Genomic DNA, 24,249 nt, shown 5'->3' with positions numbered 1-24,249 from the left:
AAATCTCATCTTCGACTGTATTCCCATAATTCCCACATGCTGTGGGAGGGCCTGGTGGGAGATAATGGAATCATGGGGTGGTGCCCCCATACTGTTCTCATGGTAGTGAATAAGATCTGGTGGTTTTAACAGGGTTTCTGCTTTTGCACCTTCCTTATTCTCTTTGCCTGCTGCCATCCATATAAGATGGGGCTTGCTCCCCCTTGCCTTCCACCATGTGAGACTTCCCCAGACATGTGGAACTGTAAGTCCATTAAACCTCTTTCTTTGTAAATTGCCCAGTCTCCAGTATGTCTTTATCAGCAGCATGAAAACAAACTAATACAATAGTAATGGGGTCATCATTGCCACTATATAATTGATACATATTACATTAGGTTCTCTCAAAGAATTCATGGTTTGCTATAGCAAAGGTAATTACTGCATTTTTTTCAGATTTATTCTGGGGGTTTGCATTAAAAGATTCAGTTTCAAGCACATTAAGTATCATATACATGCTTTCTTTGTTAAGTAGTTAGGTAACCATGTATCATCAATTTCAATGGCAATTGTGCCTTCAAGAATTCATTCTATCAGGGTTGAGAGTGGAGTGACTCAGGAACAAATTGCTCTCCTACGACAAGGGAAGACTGTACTTAAATACCACAAAGATCTCATTACAAAGCAACTTGCTTTCAGGACAGTGTCATGACTTTTGCCACAGAACAACTGTAATGAGATAAGTTTATTTATAAAATCAAAAAAATAAAATAAAAATAATAACAAAATCTTCTAATGATAAGTATTAATAGTTTTACCTTGCAAAAGTTATTTATACTTCCTGTATTAATTGCTTTCATGTACATTAACCTCTCTGATCCTATAAAGTAGGTTATATTCCTGTTACAGATAAACAAAAGCACCAAGAATTCAAGTACTTCACCCAAAGTCACACAGTTGATTAGCAAAGAGTTGGTAAAACAAAACCAATTAGTTGTGTTCTTGTCACTACTGAACAATATCTATTTTCTTTTTTCTTTAATCATCCCGTACTTCATTTCAAAATTAATATATTTTCTAACGGTTAAAATGTTAAATTTTGTGTTTTATGTATTTTTTTTTTTTTGAGACGATGTTTCGCTCTTGTTACCCAGGATGGAGTGCAATGGCATGATCTTTGCTCACCGCAACCTCCGCCTCCTGGGTTCAGGCAATTCTCCTGCCTCAGCCTCCTGAGTAGCTGGGATTACTGGCACGCACCACCATGCCCAGCTAATTTTTTGTATTTTTAGTAGAGACAGGGTTTCACCATGTTGACCAGGATGGTCTCGATCTCTTGACCTCGTGATCCACCCGCCTGGGCCTCCCAAAGTGCTGGGATTACAGGCTTGAGCCACCACGCCTGGCCCAATTTTGTGTTTTATGTATTTTACCATGAAAAAAGTTCATTAAAAAACATATTTTACATATTAACAAGAATTCACTTTTCTTTTTCTTTTTCTTTTTTTTTTTTTTTTTTGAGATGGAGTTTCACTCTTGTTACCCAGGCTGGAGTGCAATGGCGCGATCTCGGCTCACTGCAACCTCTGCCTCCTGGGTTCAGGCAATTCTCCTGCCTCAGCCTCCCAAGTAGCTGGAATTACAGGCATGTGCCACCATGCCCAGCTAATTTTTTGTATCTTTAGTAAAGACGGGGTTTCACCATTTTGACCAGGATGGTCTCGATCTCTTGACCTCGTGATCCACCCGCCTGGGCCTCCCAAAGTGCTGGGATTACAGGCTTGAGCCACCGCGCCCAGCCTAGAATTCATTTTTCTTTTGTAAGTGAAGGGAAAGCATTCTCAGATTCCTAAAAATAAATATAACATTTATTGAGCATTATACAAAAGGCACTGTTCTGAGCATTCTATATATGTTAAATCATTTGATCCTCTTAAGAGCACTGTGATGTAGACAACTATTATTGTCCTACTTTTACATTTGGCAAAGGTGAAACACAAAGATGTTCAGTAACTTGTTCAATGTTACAGAGTCAGGATTTAAACTCAGGCAGCCTAACTTTAGAGCCCACTTTATTACAATTTGCCTGCCAAAAGGGCTTGAATGGACATTTTTCCAAAGAAGATAGGCAACTGGCCAAAAAGGACATGAAAAAATGTTAAACATTATTAGCAAAACACAAATCAAAACCGCAATGAAAGATCACTTAATGCCTCCTAAGATGGGCATAATAAAATTCATAATAGTAAGTGTTGGCAGAAATGTGGAAAAAAACAGAAAGTTCGTACATTGCTGGTAGGAATGTAGATGGTGCAGCTACTGTGGAAAATGGGTTGACAATTCCTCAAAAAGTTAAACATAAAACTACTGTATGACCCAGCAATTCCACTCCTAGGTAATAATGGCAAAAACCACAATTACTTTTGCCCCAAACTAAAATATCTATCAAGAAAAACTGAGAGAAGAAACTAGAACGAATTATTTGTATACCAATATTCATTGCAGCATTGTTGACAATAGCCAAAAGGTAAAAATAACCCATGTATTCATCAACAGATGAATGGATAACAGATCAGCAAAATGTGGTTACAGACAGACAATTCAGCCATAAAATTAAGTGAAATTTTCATCCATTTGCTACAATATGGATGGACCTTGAAAACATTATGCTAGGTGAAATTAGCCAGACACAGACAGACAAATATGATTCCACTTAAATCTAAATTAGGTAAATCTAGACTAGGTAAATTCATAGAAACAAAAAGTAGGATGGGAGGTTACCAGGGACTGGGGGAAGGGAAAATTGGAAATTATAGTTTTATGGACAGAGTTTCTGTTGGGATGATTAAAAGGCTTGGGGTATATATCATGGTGATGGCTATACAATATTAAATATTTAATGTCACTAACCCGGTTAAAATGGTAAATACTATGTTATGTAAATGTTACCACAATTTTTGAAAAAAAATAGCCTGCCAAATAACTTGTCTACATAAACAAACAGATCAGAGATATTTCTGTCAGGTCAATTTCTCTACCCTTTGCAAGGTCAACAGGCTCAATACACACTTTTTCAACTAGGCTTCCAATAGTGAAAAATGAAAAACAAGAAAACAAACAATAAACTCAACAGAGAAAAAAATAAATCCAACCTCTCTCTCTCTCTCTAAGAGATGGGGTCTCACTCTGTCACCCAGGCAAGAGTGTATCAGCCCCTTCATACCTTATTGCAGCCTCAAACTCCTGGGCTCAAGTGATCCTCCTACCACAGCCTCCCCAAATCTGCCTTTCTAACTAAAAATGAAAAGCCAGCAACAGAAATGAGAATCTCATCACAGACAGATAAAGAATACAGGAGATACAGTCTTGACCTTAAAAAAGACAGTAATTTAAAAATTGCCCATCTTAAAATAATTAAAAACAGCCATGGCCAAAAATAAAGGAAAAAATCTTTAGATTAGAGGCCAGGTGTGGTGGCTTATGTGTGTAATCCCAGCAATTTGGGAGGCTGAGGCTGGCCGATTACCTGGGCTCAGAAGTTCAAGATCACCCCAGGCAACACGGTGAAACCCTGTCTCTAGTAAAATACAAAAAATTAGCTAGGCATGGCAGCATGTACCTGTAGTCCCATCTACTTGGGATGCTGAGGCAAGAGAATTGCTTGAACCTGGGAAGCAGAGATGGCAGTGAGCCAAGATAGAGCCACTGCACTCTAGCCTGGGTGACAGAGCAAGACTCCCTCTCCAAAATATATATATATTAGAAGAAGGCAAAGCAACGCCTCATGCAAATACTTATTATATGCAAGAAAAACAAATGGAGTCATACTGTTCATTTACGTAAAACTGATTATTATGTGGTGTAGCAATAAAAATATGAAAGCTAAAGCAGCTCTGCCTCTTATTAGTCATCTGACCTTGAGAGTCTATAAAACAGAGTAACACTATTTAAATCATAAGGTTGTCTCATGTATTAAATGAAAATGTAAAAGTACTTTGTAGCTTGCGAACTCTTTTTAAGTGATACCAAATTTTACACTAGACTATTTCTGAATATATTCTCTAACTACATAAGAACTAATAGAAACTATGAATTATTAATTTTGGGCAAATGAACTCAAGGAATTAATGTGCTTTTACAGTCTTTGAAGAAAATTTCTACCTATCAGAGGGTGAAAATATAATTCCTATTTTTCCTAGGGAAAATAAATCACTTAGAAAGCTCTAATGTGGTTTTTAAAACTGGTCATTCCTCTTTGGAGACTTAATTAAGGTTATGAAAAAAAATTCCCTCTGTACGTACATCATCTTTGCTCAACTTTGAACATACAATTAGCCTGCACAGTGATTTGTAAATCAGTTAGCTTTTCACATCTATTATGAATGAACTACTTCAAAGAATAAACATATTTTCTATACTAACAGGAAAGAACAAATTAATGTAATAATTTTCTCTTCAGAATATATTTTTGGTATGCACAAAAATTAAACTTCCGAATACCCAAATTTTCACCCTAAAAATTATAAATAATATAGCTGATTTTAAATTTGCCAAATAGTTTGTTTTCTAAGTGCTGATACAGATTCAACAGTTTCAGTTATTCTACATTAACTACCCTGGGAATTACCACTTTTCACTATCCCCACCAAACTTGAAGACTTATTTACCTATTGCTCAGTCAGACCAGCCAAGTGATGTACAGGAGGTCCAAAATCAAAACATAAATAAATGCCTATGAGGGGCCAGCAGTTAACCACAAATGAGTTAAGCAGGAATGACTGGGAGCTACAGTGACATGGAGAGATCATGCCCAATAGACAGGCACGGCCAATAATACTGAGCTTAACTAACTACTGCTGAGGAAGATGGTCTCTGAGCTGTCACATCTTCCTATTGTCATAAAAGCCAGAAATCTGGATTTTTATATAAAACATCCTGACTTTGAACTATTAGCCACTAATTTAAAAGCTGATAAAACACAGTTCAAAGCAAAATACCTGTAAGACTACCAGTTTGTGACTCGTGCATTTTTCTTAAACACTTGCAGTTTTCCTTTCTCTCTCTCCTTCCTCCACTTTATCTGTCTCTCTCTTATGATGTTCCCCCCATCACTTTTTCCTCCAGAATATCCAAGCCTCAAGAATAAGGAAAAGGTTATGTGGAATTAAAAAGCCAGAGAAAATACTAAAATTCAGGCATCCTGTTACTATCTCAAAAAGTCTGAAAATCTTGCAGTCTTAATGATGCCACTTCAACTGGTGATAATTCCTACAGTGCAAACAAAATCTTAATGTTTCTTCAGCAAGGAGCCTGAACTGAGGTCAAGTACTTGCATGAGCTAGGGAACCAAGTGGACTGGAGCTAGAGACCCAGTTCTGCTATTTGCCTGTTACCTCTATTTCCTCATCATTTAAAAGCAAACAATTGCTGGGCATAGTGGCTCTCACCTGTAACCCCAGCACTTGGGAGGCCGAGAAGGGCGGATCACCTGAGGTCAGGAGTTTGAGACCAGCCTGGCTAACAAGGTGGAAACCCTGTCTCTACTAAAAACACAAAAATTAGGCCAGGCATGGTGGCTCACCCCTATAATCCCAGCACTTTGGGAGGCTGAGGAGGGCGGATCAGCTGAGGTCAGGAGTTTGAGACCAGCCTGGCCAACAAGGCAGAAACCCTGTCTCTACCTACTATAAACAAAAATTAGGCCAGGCACGGTGGCTCACTCCTGTAATCCCAGCACTTTGGGAGGTCGAGGAGGGTGGATCACCTGACGTGAGGAGTTCTAGACCAGCCTGGCCAACAAGGCGGAAACCCTGTCTCTACTAAAAATACAAAAACTAGGCTGGGCATGGTGGCTCACGCCTGTAATAGCAGCACTTTGGGAGGCCGAGAAGGGCGGATCACCTGAGGTCAGGAGTTTGAGACCAGCCTGGCTAACAAGGTGGAAACCCTGTCTCTACTAAAAACACAAAAATTAGGCCAGGCATGGTGGCTCACCCCTATAATCCCAGCACTTTGGGAGGCTGAGGAGGGCGGATCAGCTGAGGTCAGGAGTTTGAGACCAGCCTGGCCAACAAGGCAGAAACCCTGTCTCTACTATAAACAAAAATTAGGCCAGGCACGGTGGCTCACTCCTGTAATCCCAGCACTTTGGGAGGTCGAGGAGGGTGGATCACCTGACGTGAGGAGTTCTAGACCAGCCTGGCCAACAAGGCGGAAACCCTGTCTCTACTAAAAATACAAAAATTAGGCTGGGCATGGTGGCTCAGGCCTGTAATAGCAGCACTTTGGGAGGCCGAGAAGGGCGGATCACCTGAGGTCAGGAGTTTGAGACCAGCCTGGCCAACATGGCAAAATCCCATCTCAAAAAAAAAAATAAATACAAAAATTAGCCAGAAGTGGTGGTGAGCAGCTGTAGTCCCAGCTACTCGGGAGTCTGAGGCAGGAGAATGGCTTGAAACCAGGAGGCAGAGGTTGCAATGAGCTGAGATTGTGCCACTGCAATCCAGCCTGGGCAACAGAGCAAGATTCAGTTTGAAAAAAAAAGAAACAATCTAAAAGTTTGTCAAAAGAACTGAATAAAATATTATTATACATAAAACACCTATATCTGATTCAGTTTGTATGCACACTCTCCTTGCTGTTTCTTCCCTTAAAAAGGTTTTAAAACACGCTGTTTTTAGCCATTATTCCACTATTCCTATGACCAATGATTTGCAAGTGGTTTATGACTCATCCTCAAATGCATAGCAATATCTACAGAAGAAGTAAAAGTATAATTAAGATGCCTAAAATATTTCTGGAATGAGGCCCTAATTCTTCCCAGTCAAGCTTGGATCCTTTTATCACCATCCAGTTGTATAAAATAAAAAAGTATAAATCATACAACTAAAAGTAACCTACCAAAGTCAAACTTATCACCACCATTCAAACATGAAAATACTACAGTGGCTGGCTTGTTGGGTTCTAGAACATTAGGCCCAAACTCCCTGACATAGTTTATCTTGCCCTGCCTGGGGCAACTACCACTAATCTCTGCAGCCTTTTCTCTCACTACTCCCTCCCTTCTGCCAAACTCTCCAAATACACTATATATAGAATTCTTGAACGATGTTTCCTCAACCAGAGCTCACTTTTTCCTCCCTCAAGCCCTCCCCATAGCCCGTCTCTTCCCTAATTAATCCTAAATATTATAATCCAGATGAAATATTTTGTTATGTCCTTCAGTCTCAGCTTCATGTCACTTCTAAGATTTCCCTGATCTTTTCCTCACCTCCACTGCACAAACTTAGGGTTAGAAGCACCTTTTTATGTGTTCCTATAACACCTTACATATACCCATCTAAGAAAGAAGCTGATAGTGTAGAATTCAAAAAGCAAAAGTCCACATGCTTATGTGCGGAATATATATATATGCACATATAGGTACATATACATATGCATATACATATAGGTACATATACATACATATATTACATTTTATTTCCTAACAAAATTAAAGATTTTAGTAAAATCTCAGAAGCACTACCTGGTGAGCATGCATCCTTTAACCTTCTGACTCTTAGTCCCATCATGGCCTAATTTCAAAGACTGGCAAAGGATATCAAATACATATAAAAAGTGTTTAAATCTTTCCACTCTGATGTTATATAATTTAAATAAGATTATTTAAATTAGCAAAATAAATTTAACCTGAACAGTTATTTTACAAATACTTTTACTTTGAAAAATTCAGAAAATACTTTTTGCTCTTTTCTTCAGAGCCTCAAAAATGTGATGTTTTTCAAACTCCTTTTGAATACATTCTCTACTACATACGAGTGTGCATGTAACAAAAGTTTCACTGTGGTTCGTTACCTGTAATTTGAAAAAACAGAAGGAAAATAATAATAATTTGAAATACATCGTTGAATTTTTAATCTGAGGGCTCCCCATTTAAATAGATATGCTACTTTCCACTAGATCCTGAGCTACAGGAGAATTGAAATCACCTCTTTTTCATCTCTGTATTTCATAGTTGTGTGCCTATCACACTGTCTGGAAGTAGAGTCTCCAAAAACATTTGTTGAACAACTGACTTTTACCAAGTAGTTCAACAAATCTTTTGTGCACCTACCATGTCCCATGACCCTCAGCCTTCTTATTTTATCTCAAATAATGCTAACGTTACATACTTTGGGGAGCTCAACCAAGGTTTTGTCTTCATCTGAACAAAGATAATGTTATATGTTTGGGAATAGGGGATAGAAAAGGTATTCTAAGAAGTAAATGAAATACAGACAGGTTTTGAAAACAAGATACACATAAAGGACAGAATACATTTATAGAATCTATATCCTGCAAATAATACAAGTTTGGGATGTTTTAAGAATATTCAATTCATATGTAAGATATGTTGTGTTTCTAATGAGCAAGATTCTGCTGAAAAGTTAAACTGAGTTTGCACTTCCTGAACAAACCTAATTTCTAGAACTCCCCTAGGCTGTGACATTTTTAGTAACATGTTCAGAGAAATGAATACAGCTTAATAGCCAAATAACTGTGACTTACTGATCAAACAAATCTAATAATAGATTTTTAAAACTATTTTAAGCATAAATGTAAAGAAGTTCACCCAGGGTACTGGCAGAACTCTAATAGCCTAATAAAAATAAAAAGCCATTAATTCATTTACATTTTATTGAAAAAACCTAAATGTTCTCCATTATTCTAGAATTATAGTTTACCTAATGAAAGCAAATAGAATGCATAGCATGCCAAGAGGCAGAAGAGCTTTTCACAGGTAGCAAATTTCATCAGAATAAGCAAAGTGCAGAAATGTTGGGGAAAACTGTAATCCTAAATATTAACTAAATCACTGAAAAAAAAGATAAAATTCAGCAAGTCATTTTATTTTTTGAAAAAAAGAAGGAAAGAGATAACGAAAGAAAAAAAAGAATTAAAAAAAGAATAAAAGAGAGGAAGAAAGAGGAAGAGAAAGAGGGAGAGAGAACAGGAGTATTGCTTTATTGCCCAGGTTAGAATGCAGTCTAAAAATGGGTATTGAAAACCTCTTTTATGCCCTTAATTATGCTTAACAATGGGGACAGAAAGGAATAAGGGAGGAAAATAACAAACAAGCAGCCAACCAATATTTCATTTAAACCTGTGAAATGCTATGCAATTACTGAGGAGTGATTTACTTCCAATTATGTGGTCACTTTTAGAGTAGGTGTGATGTGGTACTGATAAGAATGTATGTTTTGTGTATTTGGGGTGGACAGTTCTATAAATGTTTATTAAGTTTACTTGTTCCGGGTCTGAGTTCAAGTCCTGAATATCCTTGTTAATTTTCTGTCTCATTGATCTGTCTAATATTGACAATGTGATGTTAAAGTCTCCCACTATTATTGTGTGGGAGTCTAAGTTTCTTTATAAGTCATTAAGAACTTGTCTTACTTATCTGGGTGCTCCTGTATTGGGTGCGTATATATTTAGGATCGTTAGTTCTTCTTGTTGCACTGATCCTTTTACCATTATGTAATGTCCTTCTTTGCCTTTTTTGATCTTTGTTGCTTTAAAGTCTATGTTATCAGAGACGAGAATTGCAACTCCTGCTTTTTATTTATTTATTTATTTTTGCTCTCCATTTGGTTGGTAAATCTTCCTCTATCCCTTTGTTTTGAGTCTTTGTGTATCCTTGCATGTGAGATGGGTCTGGATGCAGCATACCTATGGGTTTTCGCTTTTTATTCAATTTGCCTGTCTGTGTCTTTTGATTGGAGGATTTAGTCGATTTAAATTTAGGATTAATAATAATATCTGTGAGTTTAATACTGCCATTTGATGCTAGCTGGCTGTTTTGCCCATTCATTGATGTAAATTCTTCATTATGTTGATGCTCTTTACTTTTTGGTATATTTTTGGAAAGGCTGATACTGGTTGTTCCTATCTATGTGTAGTGCTTCTTTCAGAAGCTCTTGTAAAGCAGGCCTGGTGGTGATGAAAGCTCTAAGTACTTGCTTGTTCACAAAAGATTTTATTTTTCCTTCGCTTGTGAAGCGTAGTTTGGCTGGATATGAAATTCTGGGTTGAAAGTTCTTTTCTTTAAGAATGTTAAATATTGGTCACCACTCTCTTCTGGCTTGTAGGGTTTCTGCTGAGAGATCTGCTGTGAGTCTGATAGGCTTCCCTTTGTGGGTGACCCGACCTTTCTCTCTGGCTGCCCTTAGCATTTTCTCCTTCATTTCAACCCTGGTGAATCTGACAATTATGTGCCTTGGGGTTGCTCTTCTTGAGGAATATCTTTGTGGTGTTCTCTGTATTACCTGGAGTTGAATATTGTCCTGCTGTCATTTTTATTTTTAAAAAAGCATCATAAATCTCTACTAAACAGATTTTTTAACTACATGTTTATAATTAACAGTTCTGAACAGACTAAAAACTACATAATAAAGCTAGCACACTAATTTAGCCTTTGATTTATATTTGAAACACTTTTCTTTCAGTATCTTATTGAGATCTGTCCAAACATTTTTAAATGTTTCCCCTAACTCTTTAAATTAATTGTATTCACAAACCCTTATGTTCAAAATCACAGTCCCTAAATCACAAATTTTCCATCCTCCTCAAAGGTTTACTGAGCATCAACTATACATAGTACACTTAGAAAATATAAAAACATTATATATTCAAGATCCCTTTCTCTGAAGCCTTACAATCTAGCCCTAGGAAAAGGTCAAAATGTCCAAAGTAAGATACTCCAAGTACTCAAGCAGTAAGATCTTCAACCATATTCAGTCTTTCTGTTCCCCTTCTTGGAGTGCTGTTTCCCCAGCTAGATTATTCTCATCTTTCAGGTCTCAGAGATAGTTTCTGACACCATCTAGCTATTTTCTACAATAGCATCCCATTCCTTTCCCTCATTGCTTTTTCCCAGTTTGTAATTACATATTTGTTTGTTTGCAGGTTTATTATCTGTATCCAGTAAGAGAATACTCTACAAAGACAGTGTAGCGTAGAGAATACTCTACAATTGTCAGTGATTATCAAAGCACTCAATAAACACCTGATAAATTAATTAATACACAGTTCTGGTGCTCAGAAGAAAGGTCTGAACTAGATACACTAGGATATAGGTGATAATTTACCATGAAAACTGATTTTTAAAATTACCAGTCGACGTGCGTAGGTTTAGAAGAGAACCCATAATGAAGACCTGAAAAGGCCCTATATTTAGAGTTTTGGCAGGACAGGCAAAGGAGACTGCCTCTCTCCTCCAATCCACCTTATGTTTTTTAACTGTGATATGACTATGCCACTTAAGTTTGACTGCGTAACTACAAGTATTATTGTCATCACTCCTTACTTTCCCTATTGGACACTTAAGTTTCTTGGAAACAGAACTGATGTCTGCTCACCCCATGATACGCTCAATATGTTGCAGGAAGTAAGGTTAAATAATCATGAACCTGGATAAAGGGCTTCTAAGTAGCTGTGCCAGGCATTTCCGGGATTTCCAAGGTGCGACCGCCAACCCCGCCGACCTAAGCGCAGAGCAGCCCAAACCGCCGCCTCCCCTGCAGGGGGCGCCGCAGCCTCCTCCGAAGGCCACCGCCGGCTGCAGTCCCCGCCCCCGGCCCCGCGGTCACCTGCAGCGGCTGCACTCGGGCCTCCGATCGGCCGGCTCCACCGGCAGCTCCCATAGCCCGTCCGCACTGGTGTCGTCCGCCTCTGCGCCCAGGGCAGCCGCCTCCGGCACTGCGCTGCGCTCCCGCCGCTCCTTGTCCTTCGGTGTCTGAGACCTTGAGGCCCAAGGCGGCCGCTGGACTGGCTCCTGGAGTGTTCGCGCCTCTTTCTGCGACTCCATGGCTGACGCTCCAGTCAGGCCGTGGCATTGAAGCCCCGTTGCCGCCGGGGGGCGCCAAGCGCCGCAGAAACCGGCCCGCGCCGCACAACGCCCTGCACGCACGCCACGTACGGAGGGCGGGGAGGGGGGGGCGGGTCTCTGAAGACTGGCTCAAGGTCCCACCCTGCAGCTGAGAAGGAACTAGCGCATTGGCCCAAGCCCAGTGGGATAGTTCACCCAGAACCCGGAAGGAAAGTGTGGGTAGTTCTAGAGTGCAGGTGAGATTAAGTAGCGTCAGTGGGAGAGGTGAGGGAAGCCTCCCTGAGAGCACCGCAGTACCAGGCCCGAATTTAACCCCTGGAAAAGTGAAAATAAAATGAAATTCTGTATTGTCCGCCTTGGGATGGCAGTTTAAGAATTTGCAGTGTTCCCACGAGTGCACGTATCGCAGTTGCAGCAGTTGATTTACTTATTATTTAAAGGCCAACAAAGCAAAGGTTATATCCACTGGAAACTACTCACAGCTGGTCCGTTTCATTATGTGAATTTCTTGCTGTTCTGTCTTGTGCTAATATGGTATTCTCGGCATCAAGCACACTGTTTTACACTGAACACCAAATATTTGTTAAACGAGGTTTTTAGATTGTCCATGGCCCCCGGACCAGGAAGATGTAGGAGAGCTGGCCTGGGGTACCAATAGGTTTTATGTATAAGGAAACAAGCCCTAGAAAGGTAACTACGTTGCCCAGGTGTTTACAACTACTGGATATGGTAGTATAGCACAGTTGCTGTTTTTTAAAAACTCAAATGAAATCTACGTTAGCTTGAAGGCAGAAATACTATATACCCAAAATGGGTGTTGAATTCCTTTCATCTATTAATGCTTTGTGTTACTTTCAGCAATACACAACATTTAAACCGAGAATTAAGCTTGGTTTTCATTAATCATGTGAATTAAGGAATCACAATTGTTTTAACTCTATAGTTGTAATATATTAAATGTGAAGCAAAGTAGACAACATAGTTATAGAGCAAACTGTATTAAAGTGTTTATTTCACTATTAAATTTTTCAGTCATCTTAAAATCAATTTGTGAATAAAATATTGGGCTGTTGTATTCAACTATCCTGCATTCTTTCCCCCAAAAAACAGCACCCCTCTTTTCCATTGGAGGGCCCTATGTGAGGGATAGAAAAAGGGTGAAACACCCACCTGGTGATGGATGTTGAGTGGGAGAAAGAACTAGCAATTATGCCATTTGGAATTGGAGGATAAACAAAACCCAGAAACTATAGGAAAGGAGATGAATCAGAATATTGCTCTTAGCTGCAGATTTAAGTTGGAGGACCAATTCTCTAACTGACAAAATTAAATTCTCATGTGACTTATCTTTAAACAAAGGGAAACTGCTCATCTTTAATTTCAAGAGGTGAAATGTGCTCAAGTCATGTAAGGTCCCTTGAAACTCCCAATTGTGTGGTGTGAGAAGGCAGATGACAAGGAAAAAAAAACTTTAAGGAATGCATGCAGTCATGTCTCACTCTCCCTTGAGCTAAATAGTTACCTCTTGAAGCTACTTGCTATGCAGGCTCTAGAATGACACCAAGTAGCCATAAAATGCCACAGTTCAACCCTATATATAGTTCAACAAAATATATAGCCAATCATTAACCAACGTTATTTCTGTAAACAAATGAGACTTCCTGAGAAATAGCTTTTGTAATGCCCCGCTCTGCTGATTCGTTCTCTTTTCTTTAAAAACTCCAGCTAGTTTTGTTCTAACCTCCTGGGTTAGAACTTAGTTTCAGCCTTAGTTTCCCCCTTTGGGGAAGGAAAACCTCCCCATGCATGCTCCGTGGTCCTGTACGTGCCTAGTCCTGTCACCCATAGCCATCAGCAAAGAATGCAAGGCAGATTAATCCGTAGAGAATGATGGTTAACTTCCCATAATACCGAATCTATTTTTAACCAAAAGGGACATTACTTAGAGGATGGCTTCTAACCCCCTAAATCTTAATAAGGACTCTAACCTTCCTAAGTTGAACCTTGAACCCAGGTTTTAGTCAAGCATCCTTGCCTTTTATTAAGAGGGGCTTTTAAACTACTCTGTTTTAGGAGAGACTGTAACTCCCCTAATTTGGGCCTCTTACCCAATCCTATCCTTTATCCAGCTACTCCACCACTTATGCAAAGTCAGCCAATCAGTGCTGCAATCTGTTTCCTTTAAGTCTGGGGTTGCTCAGTATCCTCTCTGGGATTCACTAGGAAGACGTTACTGGAAGGGGGTCCTGATCCAGAACGCAAGAGAGGGTTCTTGGACCTCACACAAGAAAGAATTCAAGGCAAATTCATAAAGTGAAAGCAAATTTATTAGGAAAGTAAAGGAATAAAGAATGGCTACTCCATAGGCGGAGTAGTCAATTTAGTGGCTTTTTAACACATACTTTTTTTCCTCCACCCTCCACCCCCTCCTATAAACATACAATATTTATCTTACAGCTCTGTATGTCAGAAATCTGACATAGATCCCACAGGACTAAAATCTAGATGTTGGCAGGCTGGATTCCTTTGAGGCTCTATAGGATATCTATTTTCTTGCTTATTTAGGTGTTGGTAGAATTCAGTTCCTTGTGGTGGTTATTTTCTTGCTGACAGTCAGCTAGAGGCTAGTCTCAGCTTCTAGAGGTAACCCATGTTCTCTGGCTCATGGCCCCTGTCCTCCATCTGTGAAGCCAGCAGGCAGGGGTTGAGTCCTTCTCATTTTCTGAATCTCTCCTGTCTCCTGGATTTCCATCACATTTTTCTAACCAACTCTCTGACTTCCTGTTTCACTTCCATTTCTACCCAGATAATCCAGGAGAATCTCCCTATTTAAAAATCAAATGGTTAGCAAACCTAATTCCCTTTTGCTGTGTGAAGTAACATATTCACAACCCTTTATACCAGAGGATAAAGATCACAGGTGCCAAAATTCTGCCTACCATAAATTTGCTCACCTAAATTCCCACTTGCAAATTCATAAAAACTACCTATTAAAAAAATGGAAATATATATACCCAAAAATCAATATTTCTATCAAGATGCTGAGATTAACGGTCTGCTTGTGTTTTTCTTGTATCTTACAAATTTTCTACACATTGACCATGTAAATACTATTTTTAGAAAAAGAATATGGAATATTAACTAGACATCAAAATCTAATAATGGTCTGTTTAATACCAAGTTATATAAGTGGAAGATAGTTTCTATTAATTCTAGTCTTTGGTTTACTGGGCTGACCTTTCCTTAATAATGTATTTCTAATATTTTTTTTAGATGGAATTTTGCTTTGTTGATGCAGTGACATGATCTCAGCTCTCTGCAATCTCCACCTCCCAGGTTCAAGCCACGCTCCTGCCTCAGCTTCCCAAATAGTTGGGATTACAGGCATGTGCCACCACACCTGGCTGATTTTTGTTATTTTTAGTAGAGACAGGGTTTCACCATGTTGGCCAAGCTGGTCTCGAACTCCTGACCTCAGGTGATCTACCTGCCTCAGCCTCCCAAAGTTCTGGGATTACAGGTATGAGCCACTATGCCCAGCCATATTTCTAATTTTCTAATGTGAATTAATAGTGAGTTCAGTGATGCTAATATTTAATGCAAGATCCTCAAGTACAACTATCATGATTATTTTTATTTAAGTTATTCTTAAATTACTTCATTGATGATAGAGTGGTGCTCTTCTTTTTCTCATCCTCCAGATTGAGATAGGTTTCCTCAGGCCATGGCCTTCCTTTACAGCTTCATGCCTTTCACCCTTTCACCCAAATTGTCACCAATATCTTCTGCACTCTCTTCATTAGTTATACCATTAGTATAATGCTTCTCTTTTTGTTTAAGTTTTCTGACACTAGCTAGCTATAAAAATGTCTTTGTTTTTCTGCCTGATTTTCCTCAGGGATCTACTCTGATTTTTCTGTTTTTTTTGGCTCTGCAGTGTTGCTTTTATATTTTCTTAAAAGTTTAGGTTTATTAAATTGGATATTTATTATTTCTTTTTTTTTCCACATATGAAGACCCACTATATTATTTCTTTTTCTTTTATTTTTTATGTATTTTTGGGGGGTACTTCTTTTTTTTAATTGTACTTTAAGTTCTGGGCTACATGTGCAGAACATGCAGGTTTGTTACATAGATATACACGTACCATGGTGGTTGACTGCATTCATCACCCTGTCATCTACATTAGGTATTTCTCTTAATGCTATCCTTCCCCTAGTCCCCGACCCCCTGCCAGGCCCCAGTGTGTGATGTTCCCCTCCCTGTGTCCATGTGTTCTCACTGTTCAACTGCCACTTATGAGTGAGAACATGTGGTGTTTTGTTTTCTCTTCTTGCTTAGTTTGCTGAGAATGATGGTTTCCAGCTTCATCCATGTCCCTGCAAAGGGACATGTCTCATCCTTTTTTATGGCTGTGTAGTATTCCATGGTGTATATATGCCACATTTTCTTTATCCAGCCTATCATAGATGGCCATTTGGGCTGGTTCCAAGTCTTTGCTCTTATCAAGTGCTACAATAAACATACATGTGCATATGTCCTTATGATAGAATAAAGTGTAAGGAAGGTTTCAGCTTTCTGCATATGTCTAGACAGTTTTCCCAATACTGTTTATTAAGTAGGGAATCCTTTTCCCATTGTTTGTTTTTGTCATGTTTGTTGAAGAACAGATGGTTGTAGGTGTGTGGCATTATTTCTGAGGCCTCTGTTCTGTTCCATTGGTCTATATCTCTGTTTTGGTACCAGTACCATCCTGTTTCGGTTACAGTAGCCTTATAGTGTAGTTTAAAGTCAGGTAGTGTAATGCATCCAGCTTTGTTCTTTTTGCTTAGGATTGTCTTGGCTATGTAGGTTCTTTTTTGGTTCCATATGAAATTTAAGGTGTTTTTTTCCAATTCTGTGAAGAAAGTCAATGGTAGCTTGATGGGGATAGCATTGAATCTATAGATTATTTTGAGCAGTATGGCCATTTTCACATTATTGATTCTTCCTAACCATGAGCATGGAATGTTTTTCCATTTTTTGTGTCCTCTCTTATTTCCTTGAGCAGTGGTTTGTAGTTCTCCTTGAAGAAGTCCTTCACATCCCTTGTAAGTTGTATTCCTAGGTATTTAATTCTCTTTGTAGTGATTGTGAATGGGAGTTCACTCATGGTTTGGCTCCCTGTTTGTCTGTTATTAATGTATAGGAATGGTTGTGATTTTTGCACATTGATTTTGTATCCTGAGACTTTGCTAAAATTGCTTATCAGCTTAAGGAGATTTGGGGCTAAGACAATGGGGTCTTCTAAATATACAATCATGTCGTCTGCAAATAGAGACAATTTGACTTTCTCTTTACCTACTTGAATACCCTTTATTTCTTTCTCTTGCCTGCTTGCCTGGCCAGAACTTCCAATACTATGTTGAATAGGAATGATGAGAGAGGGCATCCTTGTCTATGCTGGTTTTCAACGGGAATGCTTCCATTTTTTGCCCATTCAGTATGATATTGGCTGTGGGTTTTTCATAAATAGCTCATTATTTTGAGACACATTCCATCAATATCCTAGTTTATTGAAAGTTTTTAGCATGAAGCATTGTTGAATTTTATCAAAGGCCTTCTCTGCATCTGTTGAGATAGTCACATGGTTTTGTCTTTGGTTCTGTTTACATGATGGATTGTGCTTATTGGTTTGCATATGTTGAACCAGCATTGCATCCCAGGGATGAAGCAGACTTGATCATGATGGATAAGCTTCTTGATATGCTGTTGGATTCCGTTTGCCAGTATGTTATTGAGGCTTTTCACATAGATGTTCATTTCAGGGATATTGACCTGAAATATTCTTTTTCAGTTGTGTCTCTGTCAGGTTTTGGTATCAAAATGATGTTGGCCTCATAAAATAACTTAGGGAGGATTCTCTCTTTTCTATTGTTTGGAATAGTTTCAGAAGGAATGGTATGAGCTCCTCTTTGTACCTCTCTGGTAGAATGCAGCTGTGAAACCATCTTGTCCTGGACTTTTTGGGAGTGGTAGGCTATTAATGGCTGCCTCAATTTCAGACCTTCTTATTGGTCTATTTAGGGATTCAACTTCTTCCTGGTTTAGTCTTGGGAGGGTGTAAATGTCCAGGAATTTATCCATTTCTTCTAGATATTCTGTATTATTTGCATAGAGGTGTTTACAGTATTCTCTGATGGTAGTTCGTATTTCTATGGGATCCGTGGTGATATCGCCTTTATCATTTTTATTGCATCTATTTGATTCTTCTTTCTTTACTTCTTTATTAGTCTGTCTAGCAGTCTATTTTGTTGATCTTTTCAAAAAACCAGCTCCTGGATTCATTGATTTTTTTGAAGGGTTTTTTTAATGTCTCTATCTCCTTCAGTTCGGCTCTGATCTTAGTCATTTTTTGTCTTCTGCTGGCTTTTGAATTTGTTTTCTCTTGCTTCTCTAATTCTTTTCATTATGACTTTAGGGTGTTGATTTTACATCTTTCCTGCTTTTCTCTGTTGGGCATTTAGTGCTATGAATTTCCCTCTACACACTGCTTTAAATGTGTCTCAGAGATTCTGGTACATTGCGTCTTTGTTCTCATTGGTTTCAGAGAGCATCTTTATTTCTGCCTTCATTTCATAATTTATCCAGTAGTCATTTAGGAGCAGGTTGTTCAGTTTCCATGTAGTATGCGGTTCTGAGTGAGTTTCTTAATCCTGAGTTTTATTTGATTGCCCTGTCATCTGAGAGACTGTTATGATTTCCATTCTTTTGCCTTTGCTTAGGAGTGTTTTATTTCCAATTTTATGTTCAATTTTAGAATAGGTGTGATGTGGTGCTGAGAAGAATGTATATTCTGTTGATTTGGGGTGGAAGGTTCCATGGATGTCTATTAGGTCTGCTTGGTCCAGAGCTGAGTTCAAGTCTTGGATATCCTTTTTAATTTTCTATTTTGTTAATCTATCTAATATTGACAGTGGGGTGTTAAAGTCTCCCACTATTATTGTGTGGGGGTCTAAGGCTCTTTGTAGGTCTCTAAGAATTTGCCTTATGAATCTGGGTGCTCCTGCATTGGATGCATATATATTTAGGATAGTTAGCTCTTCTTGTTGCATTCTTCCCTTTATCATCATGTAATGCCCTTGTCTCTTTTGATCTTTGATGGTTTAAAGTCTGTTTTACCAAAGACTAGGATTGCAAGCCCTGCTTTTTTTTTTTCTTTCCATTTGCTTGGTAAATCTTCCTCCATCCCTTTATTTTGAGACTACGTTCCTGAATACAGCACACCAATAGGTCTTGACTCTTTATCCAATTTGCCAGTCTGTGTCTTTTTACTGGGGCATTTAGCCCATTTACATTTAACATTAGTATTGTTATGTGTAAATTTGGTCCTGCCATTATGATGCTAGCTAGTTATTTTGCCCATTGGTTGATGCAGTTTCTTCCTAGCATCAATGGTCTTTACCATTTGGTATGTTTTTGGAGTGGCTGGTACTGGTTGTTCCTTTCTATATTTAGTGCTTCCTTCAGGAGCAGGCCTGGTGGTGACAAAAATCTCTCAGCAGTAGCTTGTCCATAAAGGATTTTATTTCTCCTTCACTTATGAAGATTAGTTTGGCTGGATATGAAATTCTGGGTTAAAAATTCTTTTCTTTAAGGATTTTCAATATTGGCCCCCACTCTCTTCTGGCTTGTAGGGTTTCTGCCAAGAGATTCACTGTTAGTCTGATGGGCTTCCCTTTGTGGGTAACCCCACCTTTCTTGCTGCCCTTAGTATTTTTTCCTTCATTTTAACCTTGGTGAATCTGATAATTTTGTGCTTTGGGGTTGCTCTTCTCAAGGAGTGTCTTTGTGACATTCTCTATATTTCCTGAATTTGAATGTTGGCCTGCCTTGCTAGGTTGGAGAAGTTCTAGATAATATCCTGAAGTGTGTTTTCCAACTTGGTTTCTTTTCCCCCATCACATTCAGGTACACTGATCAAATGTAGATTTGGTCTTTTCATGTAATCCCATATTTCTTGGAGGCTTTGTTCATTTCTTTTCACTTTTTTTTCTCTAGTCTTGTCTTCTCACTTTATTTCATTGAATTGATCTTCAATCTCTGAAATCCTTTCTTCCATTTGGTCGATTCGGCTATTGAAACTTGTGTATGCTTCACGAAGTTCATGTGTTTTTCAGCTCCATCAGGTAGTTTATGTTCTTCTCTAAACTGGTTAATCTGGTTAGCATTTCACCTAATCTTTTTTCAAGACTCTTAGCTTTCTCGCATTGGGTTAGAACATGCTTCTTTAACTTGGAGTAGTTTGTGATTACCCACCTTCTAAAGCCTACTTCTGTCAGTTCTTCAAACTCATTCTCTGTCTGTTTTTATTCAGTTGCCAGTGACAAGCTATGATCCCCTTAAAGAAGAAGAGGCCTTCTGGTTTTTGGAGTTTTCAGCCTTTTTGTGCTAGTTTCTTCCCATCTTTGTGGATTTATCTTCCTTTGGTCTTTGAGGTCAGTGACCTTCGATGGGGTCTCTGAGTGGACATCCTTTTTGTTGATGTTGAAACTATTTCTTTCTATTTGTTAGTTTTCCTTCTAACAGTCAGGCCCCTCTGCTGCAGGTCTGCTGGAGTTTGCTGGAGGTCCACTTCAGACCTTGCTTGCCTGGGAATCAGCAGCAGAGATTGCAGAACAGCAAAGATTTCTGCCTTTTCTTTCCTCTGGTAGCTTCACCTCAGAGGGAGACCCACCAGATGCCAGGCAAAACTCTCCTGTATGAGGTATCTGTCAGCCCCTACTGGGAGGTGTCTCCAAGTCAGGATACACGGGGTCAGGGAGCCACTTGAGGAGGGAGTCTGTCCCTTATCAGAGCTCAAACACTGCATTGGGAAATGCACTGCTCTCTTCAGAGCTGCCAGGCAGGGACATTTAGGTCTGCTGAAGCTATACTCACTAACATCCTTTTCCCCAGGTGTTCTGTCCCAGGAAGGTGGGTCTTCATTTATAAGTCCCTGATGGGCTGCTCCCTTTTTTCAGAGATGCCCTACCCAGCAAGGACATCTAGTGAAACAGTACTTGTAGCTGCTGAGCTGTGTTGGGCTCCATGTTCGAATATCCCGGCACCTCTGCTTATACTGTGGGGTTGAAACCACCCACTCAAGCCTCAGCAATGGCAGACACCCCTAGACATCTAGTGAGACAATGCCTGTAGCCGCTGAGCTGTGTTGGGCTCCATGTTCAAATATCCCAGCAGCTCTGCTTGTACTCTGGGGTTGAAACTGCCTACTCGAGCCTCAGCAGTGGCAGACACCCCTCCCCACACCAAGCTTGAACAACCCAGGTCAAGCTCAGACTGCTATGTTAGCCGCAAGAATTTCAAGCCAGTGGACCTTAACTTGCTGGTCTCCATGGAGGTGGGACCCACAAAGCCGGAACACTTGGCTCCCTGGCTTCAGCCTCCTTTCCAGGGGAGTGAACAGTTCTGTCTCACTGGCATTCCAGGCACCACTGGGGTATGAAAAAAAAAACTACTGTAGCTAGTTCAGTTTCTGCCCAAATGGCGTCTAGTTTTGTGCTGGAAACCCAGGGCCTTGGTGGTTCTGTAGGTACCAGAGGGAATCTCCTGGTCCCCAGGTTGTGAAGACTGTGGGAAAAGTGCAGTGTCTAGGCCAGAGTGCAGGGAACAGTCCCTAATGGCTTCCCTTGGCTAGGAGAGGGAGTTCCCTGACCCCTTGTGCATCCTGGGTAAGACGATGCCCCATTCTGCTTCAGCTCACCCTCCTTGGGCTGCACCCACTGTCCAACCAGTCCCAATGAGATGAAGCAGGTACCTTAGCTGGAAATGTGGAAATCACCCACCTTCTGTGTCAATCTTGCTGGGAGCTGTGCACTGGAGCTGCTCCTATTCAGCCATCTTGCCCCAAGACCCACTTATCCACACATAGAATATATAATCTTAAAATAATCTTAATCTTCTGCCTATAGGATTTTTTTTCTTTTTTTTTTTAACTAGCAGTTTGAAAATAAAACCTATAGGATTTTTTTTAGAGAAAACAGTCATGCTATATTGCCCAGGATGGACTGCAACTCCTGGCCTCAAGCAACCCTTCCACCTACTAATTATTGGGAGTTATAGGCACCGACTGCTGTATCCAGCTAAGGATTTGCTTTTCTTTTCCTTTTCTTTATCTTTTTCTTTTTCTTTTTTTTTTTTTTTTTTTTTTTTTTGCTCTATCATGGTGAATACAGGGATTATTTTCTAAAGCACTTTATTTGCTTGGATTTGTTTGTTTCACCAATCAGTTTTATAACAGGATATATGTGTGTGGATATACACACACATTTTTTTTCAATGGAGTCTCACTCTGTCACCTAGACTGGGGTGCAGTAGCTCAATCTCCCCTAGGTTCAAGTCATTCTCCTGCCTCAGCCCCTGAGTAGCTGGGACTATAGGCGTACACCACCACACCCAGGTAATTTTTGTATTTTTAGTAGAGGCAGGGTTTTACCGTGTTGGCCAGATTGGTCTTGAACTCCTGACCTCAAGTGATCTGTTCACTTTGGCCTCCCAAAGTGCTAGGATTACAGGTGTGAGTCAACACACCTGGCCTGTTTTTTATTTTGAATTAAATATTCCTACTGGAAGTTAAATAATTAAAACTTTAAAACCCAATTCTAATGACTGGGATTTAACTTAACTGTTTGAATGAAATAAAAATTAAGTCTATTACTAGAACCATCTAATTTTCAAGCAAGAATACAATTTAAAGATTGCATAGCACAGTACTTCTCCAGCCTGGCTTACATCGGAATCACATAAGGAATCTCTCCCCAGGCCAATTAAATTAGAACCTGGTATGGGGAAGAAACCTGCAGGCATCAGTACTCCTAGGTAAATCTGTCTTGGAGCTTTCATTGAAAATCACTGATCTAATCTAAGATTTTACTTTTACAAATGAGAAAGCTGAAGCCCAGAGAGGAAAATGACCAGGTAGAAAATTCAAGCCTCTTGACTTCAATCCTACTGAGTTTTCTACTCCACAGGTTGTTCTTCATCTTTGGGGTGTTTGACGGCTTCTCTGGAGCATTCATAACTGTTCATAAAGTCCTAGGTTCTACCCCAAAACTAATGAAACAAAATTTTCACTCCTTAGGTAATTCAAATGAGCATCAAAGTGGAAAACCATTGCAAGTTCCCTAAAGTAATGAGGTTTTTATCATATGAAAAGAAAATAACTGAGTTTTCTCTCTTCCATTTTTTAAATTGATGGCTCTTTGTTTTTCTTAGGTTATATATTTTTATTTTTTAATGTACCACAATCCAATTTGGGGGACATTTTCACCAGAGCAGTAGTGCATTACCACAACCACTCTTCTTACCTTTGTTTTTCCTCCCCCTTTATAGTCCTAAATCCTAAAGATGTTGAGATGAGGCAATAAGTAATTGAACTGGAAAAATATGATGGAAAATGATTAAAATAAGAATGTCTAAATAGCTACAAAGGCCCTGGAAGATATAATTGTTTAATTACTCTAGAAAAATATCATTTAGGACGGGTGCAGTGGGTCACACCTGTAATCCCAGCACTTTGGGAGGCAGGGGTGGACAGATCACTTGCAGTCAGGAATTCAAGACCAGCCTGGCCAACATGCCAAAACCCCCTCTCTACTAAAAATACAAAAATTAGCTGGGCCTGGTGGCACATGCCTGTAATCCCAGCTACTGGGGAGACTGAGGCAGGAGAATCACTTTAACCTAGGAGGAGGAAGTTGCAGTGAGCCAAGATTGTGCCATGGCACTCCAGCTTAGGCAAAGAAATAAGACTCTGTCAAAAAAAAAAAAAAAGGAAAAATATAATTTAATTAATAGTTAAGTGAGTCTTAGCAAAAAGAATATTTATTGAAAACTCTCCATTTGTCAGGCACTATACTAAGCACTTTGCATGTAATCCTAAAACTATTTTATAATCTTAGGATTAACCCTATAAGATAAATATTATGTTTACCTCTATCAAAGAAAGAGACTACAGCACAGAGAGATTAAGTAACACCAAGCACAGTGGTTCACACCTGTAATCTCAACACTTTGGGAAGCCTCAGCAAGAGGATCACTTGAGGTCAGGGGTTCAAAACCAGACTGGCCAACATGGCAAAACCCAGTCTCTACCAAAACTGTAAAAATTATCCAGGCATGTTGCCACCCACCTGTGATCCGAGCTACTTGGGAGGCTGAGGCAGGAGAATTGCTTGAACCTGAAAGGTGGAGGTTGCAGTGAGCTGAGATCACGCCACTGCACTCCAGCCTGAGCAACAGAGCAAGACTTCATCTCAAAAAAAAAAAAAGAAAGAAAGAGATATTAAGTAACTTGGTCACAGTCACACAATAGTAACTTTGAGAATTTATAAATTGAAATCATTAACAAAGATGTCCAATGCCAA

The 24,249-nt window shown here is 39.4% G+C and overlaps 1 protein-coding gene across 2 annotated transcripts in view; it reads right to left on the bottom strand.

The window, feature by feature from the left end:
- DTWD2 (DTW motif tRNA-uridine aminocarboxypropyltransferase 2) overlaps positions 1 to 11,836 on the bottom strand; it is a 185,079-nt gene extending 173,243 nt beyond the window's left edge. For both annotated transcript variants that reach the window (XM_008991641.5, XM_002744675.6), the window contains exon 1: positions 11,607 to 11,836. In XM_008991641.5, coding sequence (XP_008989889.2) covers positions 11,607 to 11,824 — 218 coding nt within the window. In that variant the 5' untranslated portion in view covers positions 11,825 to 11,836. The remainder of the gene's footprint in view (positions 1 to 11,606) is intronic.
- Between the last annotated feature and the right edge of the window lie 12,413 nt (positions 11,837 to 24,249).

Source organism: Callithrix jacchus, chromosome 2 (genome assembly GCF_049354715.1).
Source record: "Callithrix jacchus isolate 240 chromosome 2, calJac240_pri, whole genome shotgun sequence".
Classification (NCBI taxonomy): domain Eukaryota; kingdom Metazoa; phylum Chordata; class Mammalia; order Primates; family Cebidae; genus Callithrix; species Callithrix jacchus.
This window is presented reverse-complemented; position numbering and strand designations above follow the sequence as displayed.